The following is a 14,039-nucleotide window of genomic DNA, read 5'->3' as shown; positions in this document are numbered from 1 at the left end:
ATCTTGTTTGAAGTTCTTGTTCATTGGCATAATGACAACTTCCTCAAGTGTATCCTCGAATTCTTCCTTATTCATCACAAGACTCTTTGATGAAGACATAAAGCAAGAATTGTTCATTATGTTGGGCAAGGTGAGAGAAATATATGAGGATGGATGGAAGAGTAGCATACTTAGAGATGAGTTGAATTCCATGAAGGAAGAGAAACAATTGCTTGCTAACAGACTACGGGAAATGGAGAGGCAACTTCATATTGCAAATATGAACCTGAAAAGGATGCATGAGTTGGAGACACAACTCTTTTTTTCCAAAGAAGCCTTGGTCACGTATCAACTTGAAGAAGAGGTAAACCATTCCAGTTTGTCTTCAAATTCTTCTAAGAATGCTTGTATTGGTTCTTTTGAAAAACATATTAGAGGCATAGGTTCCAGGCTAATGTCCAAGATACGCTATGAAGGAAAGGGCTTGGGAAAGCATGGACAGGTATTATTGAGCCAATAATAATTGAGGAAAGGCCTAAAGTATTTGGGTCTTGGCTACGGACAGTCTTATGGAGAGAGTTCCAAAGTTGCCATGAAGGCCATTGAAACAGCTCCAAGAAAGAGTTGCATTGTAGAGTGTGAAGGTTGTATTCAAGAGGAATGCAATGGATTGAAACATCATTTGCAGGATGCAGGTGTTCAGAAGCACACACTTGAACCAGAGAGTTGTGGAAACCCTAACAACCTTGAAGAGATTGATGGTGTTCCAAAGGGAGCCACTTCCTCATTTGCTTCACCTCCTCATGAAGGCAACAAAGGTGAAAGAGGCAGGTATAAATTTGGTTCTAAACATATTCCTTTTGATTTTTCAAAGCTTGGTAAATTTCCACATAAGCATGGGAAAAGAATTGCATGTTCCTTTCTGGTTTGGATAACCATCATGTTTCTACATGTTGGAAGAGAATGGCCACATACAGGAAACTTTTAAAGGAAAAGAAGTAAAGAGCCAAAGGTCCATTAGACAAGGAAAATCATGTTGTTAATAGGATCTACATGTGTTGCACTTACTGCCATAAGCAAGGGCATTTTACTGAAAGGGGTTGTACTCTGAATCCAGTAATGCTTCCACCAAAGCTAAAGAAAGTGGAAAGAGAAGATGGCAGAAATGGAAATGAAGTTTCCATTAATGGTGTGCTTTAGAATGATTCACATGTTGATGCTGATGTGCAGACAAAGGAAAGACCTTTGAACTAGATTGGTAAGAAATGGTTAGAGTTCTTTTCCAATTAAGGTTGCATGTCTACTGATGCATATATTTGCATTTCTTTGTTGATGATATGCAAGTTGCATGTTTCTACCAAGATGGCGAATGCAAATGATTAGGTAGGAGACCCACTTTATTGCTGCAACATTGTATTTCATGCATGTGATGCATGAACACAGGGATGTTGATGTTTCCTTGTATTTGAACATATATGTGTAATTAGCTTGAAGGGCTGATTGCTTTAAACATGCATGTAATATTGACTTGAGAAAAGTTGATTTCGTGTCTAAGATGGAGATAGTGATGGAATGTTCATCTTTTGAAAAGAGTCCTAATGGTCTTTTTCTACATGCTTGACTTGAAGGGTCATTTGTTTTGAAGGCATGTTTTGTGGGCTTATTTTCTAGTCCATCATTTGTATGCAGATGTAAGACGTGGAGTTGTTCACAAGATGTGCAATCTGTTTCTGTTAGCAGGAGTTTAAGCCATCTAGTTGTTGTTAATAGTTGTTGTAGATAGCTTTTCAAATAGGTACAAAGGAAATTTCCTGTGAAGCAGGTGTACTTCACATTTGTTTGAGCCAGCCTAGATCAATGATCAAGGTAGAGAGTTCAGACTACCTTCTATGACCATCTAAGAAAGAGTTCTACAGAAAGGCAAAGAAGAAGGCAACTCTTCCCAGGAAGACCAACCCATCCATAAGGGAAGTGGTCAAAAACTTTGGTTCAAAGGCACTATGCAAGGTAAGTGTATGGAGGTTGAAAGAAGAGGATGAGTCACTCTCATTTACTGTTCAAATTAGTATATCAATCTTTTGGAGACCACAAGTTCTTTTAGTAGGAAGTTGTGATCCAAAACTGATTTTGGATAGGTTCCTAAGTCTAAGTGTTCCTCACAGAGGAAAAATGAAAGTCGAAGGAAGTTTTTGGAATGATCCCCATTGCAGAGATTGTCTCATTTTGAATCCATTGTAATTTTGATGGGAAAAAATGGACCTAGGATGCAGAAGTTATCATAAAATAAAGCTACGTTTTTTCCTTTGGAAAAAGAGGCAAAATCCCCTAAGAATGGGTCTGAAAAAAAAACCCCTCTAAGTCTTCAAACTCTTCAAAAAATCCAAAAAGAACTATCACAAAGCGAAATCCTTTAAAAAAGTCGGATAACACTATCAGGCCTTAAAAACATTGGAAAACAAGCTTATCTGTGGTCGAAGGCACTTTGCATAGGAACCATCGGATCTAGCCGATCAATGGTCTAGATCCAATCGGCATATTGCAATTGGCGAAGGCAATCAGAGGATATTGGAGGTAGATGCGCGATAGGACCATGCCAAGCGATATGCCAATCGCCGATAATGGTTGATCGCAATTTGTGAATCCACGAGGCAAAGGCGGGACCCCGCGATGCGCGATATCATGATCACCGATATCGGTGGATCGCGATCGGCATCGTCATCGGCCATGCCATATGGGAACCCTGGGCCCATGTGATACGCGACTGCGATGTCATAATATCGCGTCGGAACATTACAAAGCAGCGGGGTCGTCATATATATGTGTGTGTGTGTGTGTGTGTGTGTGTGTGCGTGTGATGTGATGGCCGGCCCTGATGGGGCTATAGGCAATAGTTGATGTATTTTTAAATACGCCCAATGACATTTTTCTATGTATTTTGCATATTTCGTTTGATAAACTAAATACGAAGGGAAGTGTCGATGCGATGAAAACCAGACCCGAAAGGGTTTGTGAATGAAATTATATTTCATTTCAAGTCCGATATGAGCTGTTTTGTGGGATTTTTCAATGTTTTAATGCATTTCTTTGTGTAAATAGAGAATGGTTATTTCAGGGATTTCAAAGGCCCAATGCACTTTTCCATTGTAGAACAGGTGGACACCTCCCCTAAAGACTTTATGCAGTGATTTATAATGCTCACAAGAGGGATTTGAATGGATAGAGGCCAGAAGCCAAAGAGCCTGAGAGGGAAAATGAACAGACAATGCCGATTGGCTAAAAGCCATAGAATGATAGAAAAGGATAATAATAAGTAGCGCCGAGATATGAGCGCAAAAATATAAGCCAAGGCAGGAAGCTAGGGCAATTGAGAGTAGATATAGCTCAATTGAGTAGAGGGAATGAAAAAAAGCAACACAGAAAGCAAAAGCTGAAGTGCAGAGAAGCCAAGAGGGTCACTTGGAGTTCAAGTGAAAAGCCAGAGAGCTATAAATTGCAGAGAGCCAAAGAAGCCAGAGCTGAAGAGCTAGAGCCAGAGCCAGAGCCAAAAGCCAAAGCCAAGAGCCAGAGCAAGAGACGAGAACCAAAAAGCCAAGAGCTTCAAGAGCTAGGGAGATATGGTGTTTTTAGCTGATTGTTCCTGTGTAAAATAGTGGAGCTGAGCCAAGAGCTTGTAAAAGGACCTGCCATAATCTCAGAGAGCCTAGTCAAGTTGACTAGAGCTCAAGGAGACATTGCCTAAGAGTGTTGGGTGAACTCCAAAATAAATTGTTGTCTTATGTGGTTGCTTTACTGCTGCATTATCCACTGTTATATGTATTTATATATCATTCTAAGCACATTTAATTACAACATATAATCAATAAAAACAAATACCAACATACACCTATATTTTGAAGCATTTTTTTTAATTTTGCATTGGTTAATCAATAAGACTTGGGAATATCTAAAGCTTTGGAAGTGGGAGAGGTTCTTGGAAGTTAGACAAAATAGCCTACGAGCCCCATTTTCATATCAGTACCTATGCTTGGTTATGGAGGTTGTCGGGAACGATCCACACACATATGAGTGAACCCTTTCAAGGATCTCTTGCGCTCGACTGTCCTTATCATGAAAGGTTGATTTGATGTACTTCCCCAATGTATGCCCTTCACATGTATCTCTCTATTCTAGTGCACCTTTGGGAATTCCTGTATAAATCAGATGCATGATCTTTAAAGCTCCATGGTGCAAGTGGCCTAATCTTTTATGCCATAATTCAGTGATGTATCAACTATAGACCTTCTCTACTTTTGTGCTCAAAGTAGCGCAATATTCTACATCCAATTTGTAGGGGTTCTTCACCCGAACCTCGATCCGCTTCATTTTTCTTGTGGCTATGTGACGAAGGAAATGTTTTCCTTTGCTAAACATCACATTGTAACCACGATCTTCCAAAAAAGCAACTGAAACCAAATTATTTTTCAAATCTTGAACGTACATGACATATTTTAATGAGAGAGGGGAACAAATTTCCCTCTAGAAAGTAACAATATCGATGTCTATCATGCTATATCGTCCACCATCTCCAATTTTGATGTGCATTTGGAGGTCCTTCTCCTCCAAGTCACTCGAAAAATAGTTTTTGTTGATCATATGGAATGAGGTTCCACTATCCAGATACCACACACTAACCATCACCAATGTCAGCATGCAAGTAATGAGGGTGAAATCCAACTCGAATTGTGAAGCAAGAGCTTCACCTATTGCTCCTCTTGATGACTTCCTCTCTACTGGCTTGTGTGGACACTTCATGGCATAGTGTCCCACCTCATGGTAGTGAACATTTAATTTTTGACAACTTCTTCTTCAAGCCACCCTAACTAGAATCTCCTTTGGATTGGAATTTCTTTCTTTTCCCTTTCTTTTACTTTTCAACTAAGGCACAATTATCCTCATCATCATGCTTTGATGAGGTTCCATATCTAGTTCTCTACCTTATCCCTCCCATTTATCAAATTGTGGTAGTTGTGCTAGCTCTTAGGAAGACCTAGAAGTGCTAGGTTGACGAGATCATCTTCAACAATTGTAATACCAATGCTCCTAAGGTCATCCTGACATGGGGTGAACCTAATCAAGTATTGAGGTATTATGTCACCCTTCTCCATATTTATCTTTCGAAGCTTGTCCTTCAATGCCAACTTCCTTTGGTCATTTTTGCTCTCAAACAATTTGATCAAGGCTTGCCACATTGCATATGGTGTGTCTGTTATGCTCTTAACCTGCAAAGCGATACCCAAACATAGAATTTGCGAAGAAAAGATACCGAGAACACAAAATATGCGAAGAAAATATACCCAGAGCACAGAATAGCAATGATTTTATTATCCAGAGAGAAATGTTCACAGGCCTCTTCGAGGGGGCAACCTCCAATAGAGCAGAGCTCGATTACAAAACAAGACACAATGCTCCTCGCAGGGAGTCTCTATCCTTTATATATGACTCATACATGCAATACCACGAGCCAATATCGTGGGTTTTATTAATACCATCTATCTAATACTACCGCCCATTTACCATCTAACTAATACTACCGCCCATTTGCAACTAACTGTGGTCCCGTCATTAATTGCGGGTTAACCACTTACAATTATTAATATGGGCTTTATTGACTCTTGACTATGACGTGATCCCCTGACATAAATAAGGGGGTTAGGGTGGGACCCTAACATGCCCTCCCCCTTAAGACTAGCCTTGTCCTCAAGGCTGAAGCTGCGGAAACTACTGAAGAATAGCGGCTGGTTCCCAAGTTGCATCTTCCGGCGAGGTGTCTTTCCATTTGACTAGGACCTCCTTAATCACGCGGCCACGCAGGTGCTTGTCTCGTGTGTCTAGAACCTGTTCAGGTTGAAGCCAGATTGATCCTTCTTCATCCAATTCAGGTAGACTGGTTTGAACTCGGCAATTGTTCCCAATCACTTTCTTGAGGCACGATACATGGAAAACTGGGTGGATTTTTGCTGTAGGTGGCAAAGCCAGCTTGTAAGCCACTTCTCCAATGCGCTGAAGTACTTGATATGGTCCGTAGAATTTTGGAGAGAGCTTTTGACAGCCCTTGTCTTTGAGTGATGTTTGCTTATATGGTTGCAACTTCAAAAAGACCTGATCGCCTTCTTGAAATTGGCGCTCTGAGCGATGTTGGTCAGCCTGTTGCTTCATACGGTTCTGAGCTTGATGAAGATTCTCGCGCAAGTGGGCCAACATGTTTGCACGGTGTTGTAAGAGTTGATCCACTGCTTGTACTTTGGAGCACCCCGTGAGATAAGAAGTAGGGGACGACGGAAGTTGTCCATAGACTGCTTCATAGGGAGTCATTTTGGTGGTGGCATGATAGTTGGTGTTATACCACCATTCCGCCAGAGGTAACCACTGTGCCCAAAGGTGTTGTTTTTCTGAAGTGAAACACCTAAGGTAGGTTTCTAGACATTTGTTGACTGCTTCAGTTTGACCATCTGTTTGCGGATGATATGAAGTACTGAGTTTGAGTTGAGTGCCTTGTATTCTGAAGAGCTCCTGCCAAAAATTACTGGTGAAGATTGGGTCGCGGTCGGACACAATCGAAGTGGGCATGCCATGCAATTTGAAGATTTGATCCATGAAAGTTTGAGCAACCAAAGTAGGTGTGAATGGTTGGGGTAGAGCGCAGAAATGAGCATACTTCGATAGTCGGTCCACAACCACCATGATGACTGATTTGTTCCCAGACTTTGGAAGACCTGTAATGAAATCCATGGAGACCTCCATCCAAATTGACGCCGGAATGGGCAATGGTTGTAATGTGCCTGGTGTGTTGACGGTTTCCCCCTTGTGGCGTTGACAGACGTCACATTCTGCTACAAAAGTAAGGATGTCTTGTTTCATGCCGGTCCAAAAAAATGATCTTCTGGTGCGAGCGTATGTCTTCTGAAAGCCCGAATGTCCTGCAATGGGAGAGGAGTGCAATTCTGCCAAAATGCGACTTTCGAGGGTGGAAGTTGGTGATATGACGACTCTGTCCTTGTAGCGAAGAATATCATTCTGCCACGAGTAGCCCTTGCTGGAATTAGGATCTGCCTGTAATTGAGAAATGAGTTGGGAGAGCTCAGGATGTGAAAACCATTCCCCGCGAGCTTCTTCAATCTAGTCTGGAATGGGGAGGGATATTGCAAGCAAAGTACTTTCCTCCTCAAATTGGCGTGACAATGCATCTGCTACCCTGTTGTCTTTCCCTTTCTTGTAAATGATCTCATAATCATAACCCAGCATTTTGGCTAACCATTTATTTTGTTGGGGGGAAGATAGGCGTTGCTCCAAAAAATATTTAAGACTGTGATGATCTGTGCGGATTTGGAAACGTTGCCCCAACAAGTAAGGTCGCCAGGTCTCAACTGCATGTAAGATGGCCATCATTTCCTTCTCATAGGTAGATTGGCCCAAGTTCTTCCCACTTAGTTGTTGGCTGGTGAAGGCCAATGGTCGCCCTTCCTGCATTAAGACTGCTCCAATACCTGTTCCCGAAGCATCAGATTCAATGACAAATGTTTTGGTGAAGTCCGGTAGTGATAAGATCGGAGTGGAACACATGGCGGTTTTGAGAGCGGTAAATGCCTGTTGTGCTTCTTCGTTCCAGAAGAAGGAATTTTTCTTGAGAAGTTGCGTCAGGGGCTTCGCTATGCGGCCATAGTTGCGGACAAATTTACGATAATAGCCTGTGAGACCCAAAAATCCTCTCAAGCTTTTCAAGGTCTTAGGTTGAGGCCATTCTTGCATTGCCTGGATCTTTTTGGGATCAACCTTGACACCTTCACGGCCCACAATGTGGCCTAAATACTCAACTTCTTCCATGCCAAACGCACACTTAGACATTTTGACAAATAGTTTATGCTTGTTGAGCAGTTGCAAGAGGATATCTACATGCTTAAGATGTGCCGCCCAAGTGCCACTATAGATGAGAATGTCATCGAAGAAGACCAGGACAAATTTTCTGAGATATGGTCTGAGGAGGTGATTCATAAGGCTCTGAAAAGTAGAGGGGGCATTACAGAGACCAAATGGCATGACCAAGAACTCATAATGGCCTTCATGAGTTCTGAAAGCTGTCTTGGGAATGTCAACTTCCTTCATGCGAATTTGGTGGTAGCCTGAGCAAAGATCCAATTTAGTGAAGAATTGAGCCCCATTGAGTTCGTCCAGCAAATCGTCAACCACTGGGATGGGAAATTTATCTTTGACTGTTAACTTATTGAGGGCCCTGAAGTCTGGACACATCCGCCACTCCCCATCTTTCTTGAGGACCATGACGACTGGAGATGAGTAAGGACTAATACTAGGACGAATGACACCTGCTTCCAACAATTCCTTGATGATTTTTTCTATTTCATTCTTTTGGGTGAACGGATATCTATATGGCCGCACATTTGGGGGTTGGGCCCCTGGGACCAATGTGATGCTATGATCATGTTCCCCTCGCGAGGGTGGAAGTTCATGAGGTTTGTCAAAGACCGTCCGATGTTTATTCAAAATCTGTTGCATCTCAGGATGAATTGACGAAGACATGGTATCTACTACCTGTATGGCATTAAATTGAGCTACTACTCCATGATGGCCCTTTTTTAAGAATTTTTCCATACGATGTGAGCTTATGATAGAAGGGGCTCCCGCTTGTAGCCCACAGAGGGTATGTGTGTAGTCGTTCTGCTTAAAACTCATATATAACTCCTGGAAATCCATTGTGATTGGCCCAAGAGTGCGGAGCCATTCCGCCCCTAGGACAATGTCACAACCCCCCATGTGTATTGCAAACATGTGGGTTTTCAATTGATAATCCCCCATTTGAATTTTGACATTTTCACAGCGACCTTCACATTTCATTGTGCCTCCATCTGCAATCTGGACTTGGAAGTTAGAAACTGCTCGGACATAACAATGTGCTGCTTCAGCGATCTTTTGGTGGATGAAATTATGGGTACTTCCACTATCAATCAAAACTATTACTGGCCGATGTTTAAGAAAACCCCTGATTTTGAGAGTTTGAGGTGAAGAAATTCCTGCCAATGCATGTAGCGAAATCATTGGTTCATCAGATACCATCTCCTGTTGGGTATCTTCTTCGGTCGCCTCTGGTTCTTCAAGTGGTGGATCTTCCTCGGTGGAGCTGTAGTCAGTGGCATCTATTTGAAAAAACTTGTGCTCTTTGCATTTATGACCCGGGGAATATTTTTCATCACAGTAGTAACATAGTCCTTGCTTCCTTCTTTCGGCCATTTCTGCAGGTGACACCTTTTGAATCTTAAGTGTTTGGGTCATATTGGGAGCCTGTGAGGGACGACCTTTAGCGGGAAAGTTGGGGCGGCTAGATTGAGCTGTTAATGCCCGTTCCACCTTACGAGCTACCTGGCAAGCCTCGTTCCATGTGGGGGGGTGGTGGAGTAGAACCTAAGCTTTGATGGCTTCTTTAAGACCGCTGATAAAGCATTCAATGTAGAATTCATCTGTGAGACCCTTAGTGCGGAAGGCTAAGGCTTCAAAAGCGGTAATATATTCATCCACTGTACCCGTCTGTCGGAGCTTAGTGAGACGCCCCAAAAAAGAGTCTTCCTATTCAAAGCAATTTCGAAGAGCTTTGGTAAATTGGACCCAATTCTGAAATTGTCCATTGCAACGCTGATACCATTCCTTCCATTGCCATCGTTCACTGTCCAAGTACATGGTGCCCACCATAAGCTTAGTCCCCTCATCTATGATATGATTCAATTGAAAATACTGCTCCATTTGTGCTAGCCATGTGGACGTGTGAGAACCGTCAAATTTATGCATATCCAACTCGGGAGGTCTCTGATTGGGTGGTGGATGGGTGTGCCAGACGTGAGGAGAGTGGCTAGACTCCCCCTCATGGTATTCATGACCCTTATACGCCTCCTCGTGGGCTGGCTCCTTGCCCTTGTCCTGTATTAGGCACTCTAATCCTTTAAGATGATTTTCGATCCTTTCCACCACAGAGTGGAGGGAGTGCACCTCTTCTTCTATTTTTTCTATCCTTTCATTGGCCATTGCTTGAGTCCTTTCATTGGCCATTGCTTGAGCGCGAGTTTCTACCATACACCCGTCTGACTAAAATTTGGGACCGCCGAAATTTTTTTTTGCCAAGAATTGAATGGTACCACCTTGCTCAGCTCGTCGTCCTGATTCTGATGGGCTAGGTCACCAATAAGCACCCGGGCAGATCTAGCAATGAATAGCAATGATTTTATTATCCAGAGAGAAATGCTCACAGGCCTCTTCGAGGGGGCAACCTCCAATAGAGCAGAGCTCGATTACAAAACAAGACACAATGCTCCTCGCAGGGAGTCTCTATCCTTTATATATGACTCATACATGCAATACCACGAGCCAATATCGTGGGTTTTATTAATACCATCTATCTAATACTACCGCCCATTTACCATCTAACTAATACTACCGCCCATTTGCAACTAACTGTGGTCCCGTCATTAATTGCGGGTTAACCACTTACAATTATTAATATGGGCTTTATTGACTCTTGACTATGACGTGATCCCCTGACATAAATAAGGGGGTTAGGGTGGGACCCTAACAGTGTCCTTCCCATGGAAGTTTGAGACAATATGATCTCAAAGTCCTTCTAGTATAATCCTTCTCGCCTTTACGACATATTTATTCCACCATGCTAGATCTTGATCATCTCTTGCTGGAGGCTTAGGAATATCATTATCTATGAATTCTTTTAGCCTATTGTCTTCCAACATTGCCTCCATCCTGTCCTTCCAAGAAATATAGTTCGAACTACCCTCAAGGGAATATTTGAGTCTCGATTTGTAGAACAACATCCCGCTGGCTCTAAACAATGATCCTGTAAATTCAATTTCACCCGTAAAGACAAACTCATATTCTCCTCTTCTAATGTGATTTTTGCTCTGATAGAGTGTAGAAATTCCTTATAGATTCAATCTGCTTATATAAGATGCTAAAACAAAAGACTTGAATCTACTCTACTCATCAGCGAAAATAATTAATCGATTGATAAATCATGAAGCATACAAGAAAAAGGATTCAATCAACACATTAGACAATGATTTCTTCAGGAAATCCAAACCTAGAAACCCCTACTATTTATATATTGCATTAGTCAGAAAATATGAGAAGATTACAATGCTTTAGTCAAGCCTGAGGAACCATTGCACTATCTCTATCCATCTCACAACTTCCTAGACAAGCCTTGGCCAATACTTAACCATTTTTTTGCTTGCGCAAGTCTCTATTTCCTTACTTTGTTTCCTTGGGAACTAGCCCCCTATTAATTAGGAAAATCCCTCAATTGGAATTGCCGAATCCTCATAGGCATTCCTCTAATTGCATGTATCACCTGTACAATTTGAAAAATTATACAAGTGATAGTACACTACAATTGAACTCCAATCTCAACTGGGTAACTCTCAGACTTGGTTGAACACATGAAGCAACACCCCATTGTATGACCTTCTACTAGTTCCTCCATCAATTAGAACTAGTTTAACTAACTTTAACTCAGTTAAACTGAATTAACTAATTACAACTCAAAATAAACTCAGTTACGGATCTTATAATATAAGAGACACTCTACATGACTTAAGTTAAACTTTTAACTCGAATTAACTGAACCAACTAAGTCAAATTAACTTAGTTAACTTGTACAAGTTGTCTTGTGACGTGGAATTACAATTTTATTCCTTATTTAATTCAAGGATAAAATTAAATCAAGATTTTCTTGTTGCATTTTCAACACAAAAATTATATGGACGTAGTATAATTTCTAAATTCTCGTTTTGTTTATTATATTATAGATGTGGCTAGAGATGATCCCATTTAAGTTGATCACCAAGTCTAAGATTTTGCTCAAGATATACAAATTTGACCTGTTCTTATAAGTGAATGGAATAATTTTTTTTATGACTTTGGGGAAAGAAGGTATATTTTAAATAGAAATGAAGAGGATAGTCTTTCTTGGTCTAAAAATAAGCAATATAGGGTTATTTTAGTGAAGTAGCGATACAATGCTTCAATTCAACAAAATATGAATTGTGAATCAAAATAGTGATCTAATTTAGTTTGGAAGGGTCAAGGACCCCTATAGTGTCATCTTCTTTTATGGCTTCTTCTCAAAAGGAAAATTCTCACTTGGGATGTTTTGGCAAAAAAAGGGTTGGAAGGTCTTAGATTCTATGTGTTCTGTCATGAGAACACTTAATCTATTGACCGTTTTCCCCTTTTGTGAAGACAAGTTTTCTAAAGTTTTCACATGGTTTTCTATAGTCCTTATATACTTTTAAATGTGTATTAATATATTAATTATAATTATTGATTAATTTTTTTAAGGTGCAAATTTCTTTAAAAGTGAAAGAGTTGTGATCCCTCGAGACACTTATATATCAAAAATTAAGATAGACCTAAACTAATTGTAAATTTTTACATTTAATAAATTTAAAGTGAATTGATATGTTATATGATTATCTAATTTTAAATGTATCTTAACTTGCAGTAGATTTTAATATTTAATAAACTTAAAAAAAAAAAAAAAACAATTTTATCAACCAAAGTGACTCTAACAATTAATTTTGTTTGGATGATTAATTTTGTTCTAAACATTACTTTTGTTTGTTCCATATTGCATGGAATCTAATGCTATATACTTAGAGTTTAGAATCGTTGTATTAACAGAAATGCTACCTTCAATGCCCGTTACTAGTCCATCAGAAACTTTTGAATAAGTAGTAGCTGCGTAAAATTTCGTGCCCAAAACTTTGTGGGCCAAGAATCAGTTCGGAAAGCACCAAGATTGAGCTGCCATCATTTACACTGTACTCAAAGTTCTAACAATGTTGCTAAAAGAATTTCTCATTACAAAAGAGGATGCGTGATAGCGTGGGTTTGGAATGTTTGAATGCGCAAAATGTTCAGTTTATGTGTGCGCAGGCGAAATTCGTAAACCATGAACTTTGCAATGTCTGCTTTTTCGGTGTCCACTGTTCAGAATGGGTTATTATGTATATGCTCATGAAAAGAATGAATCAATCCTATCAGGGTTGAGTTTTGGTATTAATTTGATAGTTAAAAAGTTGAAAATAAAAAAATTTAGCTAGGGAAATTACTGAATTAAACTCGTCGCCACCAAATAGACGGATCCCCATAAAGATTCAATATAATACCTTAGCAAGTGATCGCAGTGTCTTCCTAAAAGTACTAAACAAATAAAGATATCGAAATCTTCACACAATACATGGCGTGGGAGGCAATCCCCTTGCTCATCAGTTGGCCAATTTAATATGCCAGAAATTGTCAAACCGTATTTTCCATGTCTCCGGCTCTAGATATTGCAGGCTTTGCTAGGAAAGTAGGCCTTTCTTCTCCGGCCATAATCACAATCACTTTCACTTCTGTATCTTCCCTGCATCCTTCAATATTCTTCTCCCCGCGTTCGACAGCAGCAGCTGTATTAATGTCATTCTCTCTACTATTGCTCTCTTGGTGCTCATCAGATTGTTTAATGAAGGAGCAAGCCAGCATGAGCAAGGCAAGTGCAATCAGAGCCATCACGGCGGCCATTCCGCCTATGAGATATGGAACTGGCGACTTCACGACCTGATGGGTATTATTAGTAGGGCTACCACCCACAAAATCCTGTGCTCGCATCATCCCAATTCTTAGGGTTGTGGATGGAGTGATTTCTCAGATGCAACCCAAACTGATTCTATACATTAAATCACAGGAGCCGATTATAAATAGTATTGAGAGTCCTGGCTTGGATGACTCTGGGATTCTCAGGGCAATTAAAAGGGCGTGCCTAGTCATGTTTGAAAATGAAACATTAACGAAAGACCATGTCTAAGCGTGTCCACCAAGATTTTGACAAAATAAATGGTAAAGAAAATATAAAGTTCAATTAATAAATAGAAATACGATAATCATGCATGAACCTGGGAAAGCCGACAGTTGCGCAGATTCCAAGACTAATTTCCGAATATCGTCATCATGCATGAATGACATGTGCC

At 40.5% G+C, this 14,039-nt stretch overlaps 1 protein-coding gene across 1 annotated transcript; it reads right to left on the bottom strand.

Annotated features, from left to right (window-relative positions):
- Positions 1-13,290: 13,290 nt before the first annotated feature.
- Positions 13,291-13,774, bottom strand: LOC149145367 (protein GLUTAMINE DUMPER 5-like). The gene has a single exon (XM_089453087.1). It carries the CDS (start codon positions 13,681-13,683, stop codon positions 13,327-13,329), a length of 357 nt encoding a protein of 118 aa, XP_089309213.1. The 5' UTR covers positions 13,684-13,774; the 3' UTR covers positions 13,291-13,326.
- Positions 13,775-14,039: the final 265 nt, after the last annotated feature.

Source organism: Pinus tabuliformis, chromosome X, assembly GCF_031772625.1.
Source record: "Pinus tabuliformis cultivar Carrire ecotype Pingquan chromosome X, CPIR1, whole genome shotgun sequence".
NCBI lineage: Eukaryota > Viridiplantae > Streptophyta > Pinopsida > Pinales > Pinaceae > Pinus > Pinus tabuliformis.
Note: the sequence above shows the minus strand (reverse complement) of the source record. Positions and strands in the feature narration are given on the sequence as shown.

Bases quoted from the DNA above. Each gene is read 5' to 3' on its own strand.
- LOC149145367 (XM_089453087.1), bottom strand. From the start codon at position 13,683: ATGATGCGAGCACAGGATTTTGTGGGTGGTAGCCCTACTAATAATACC.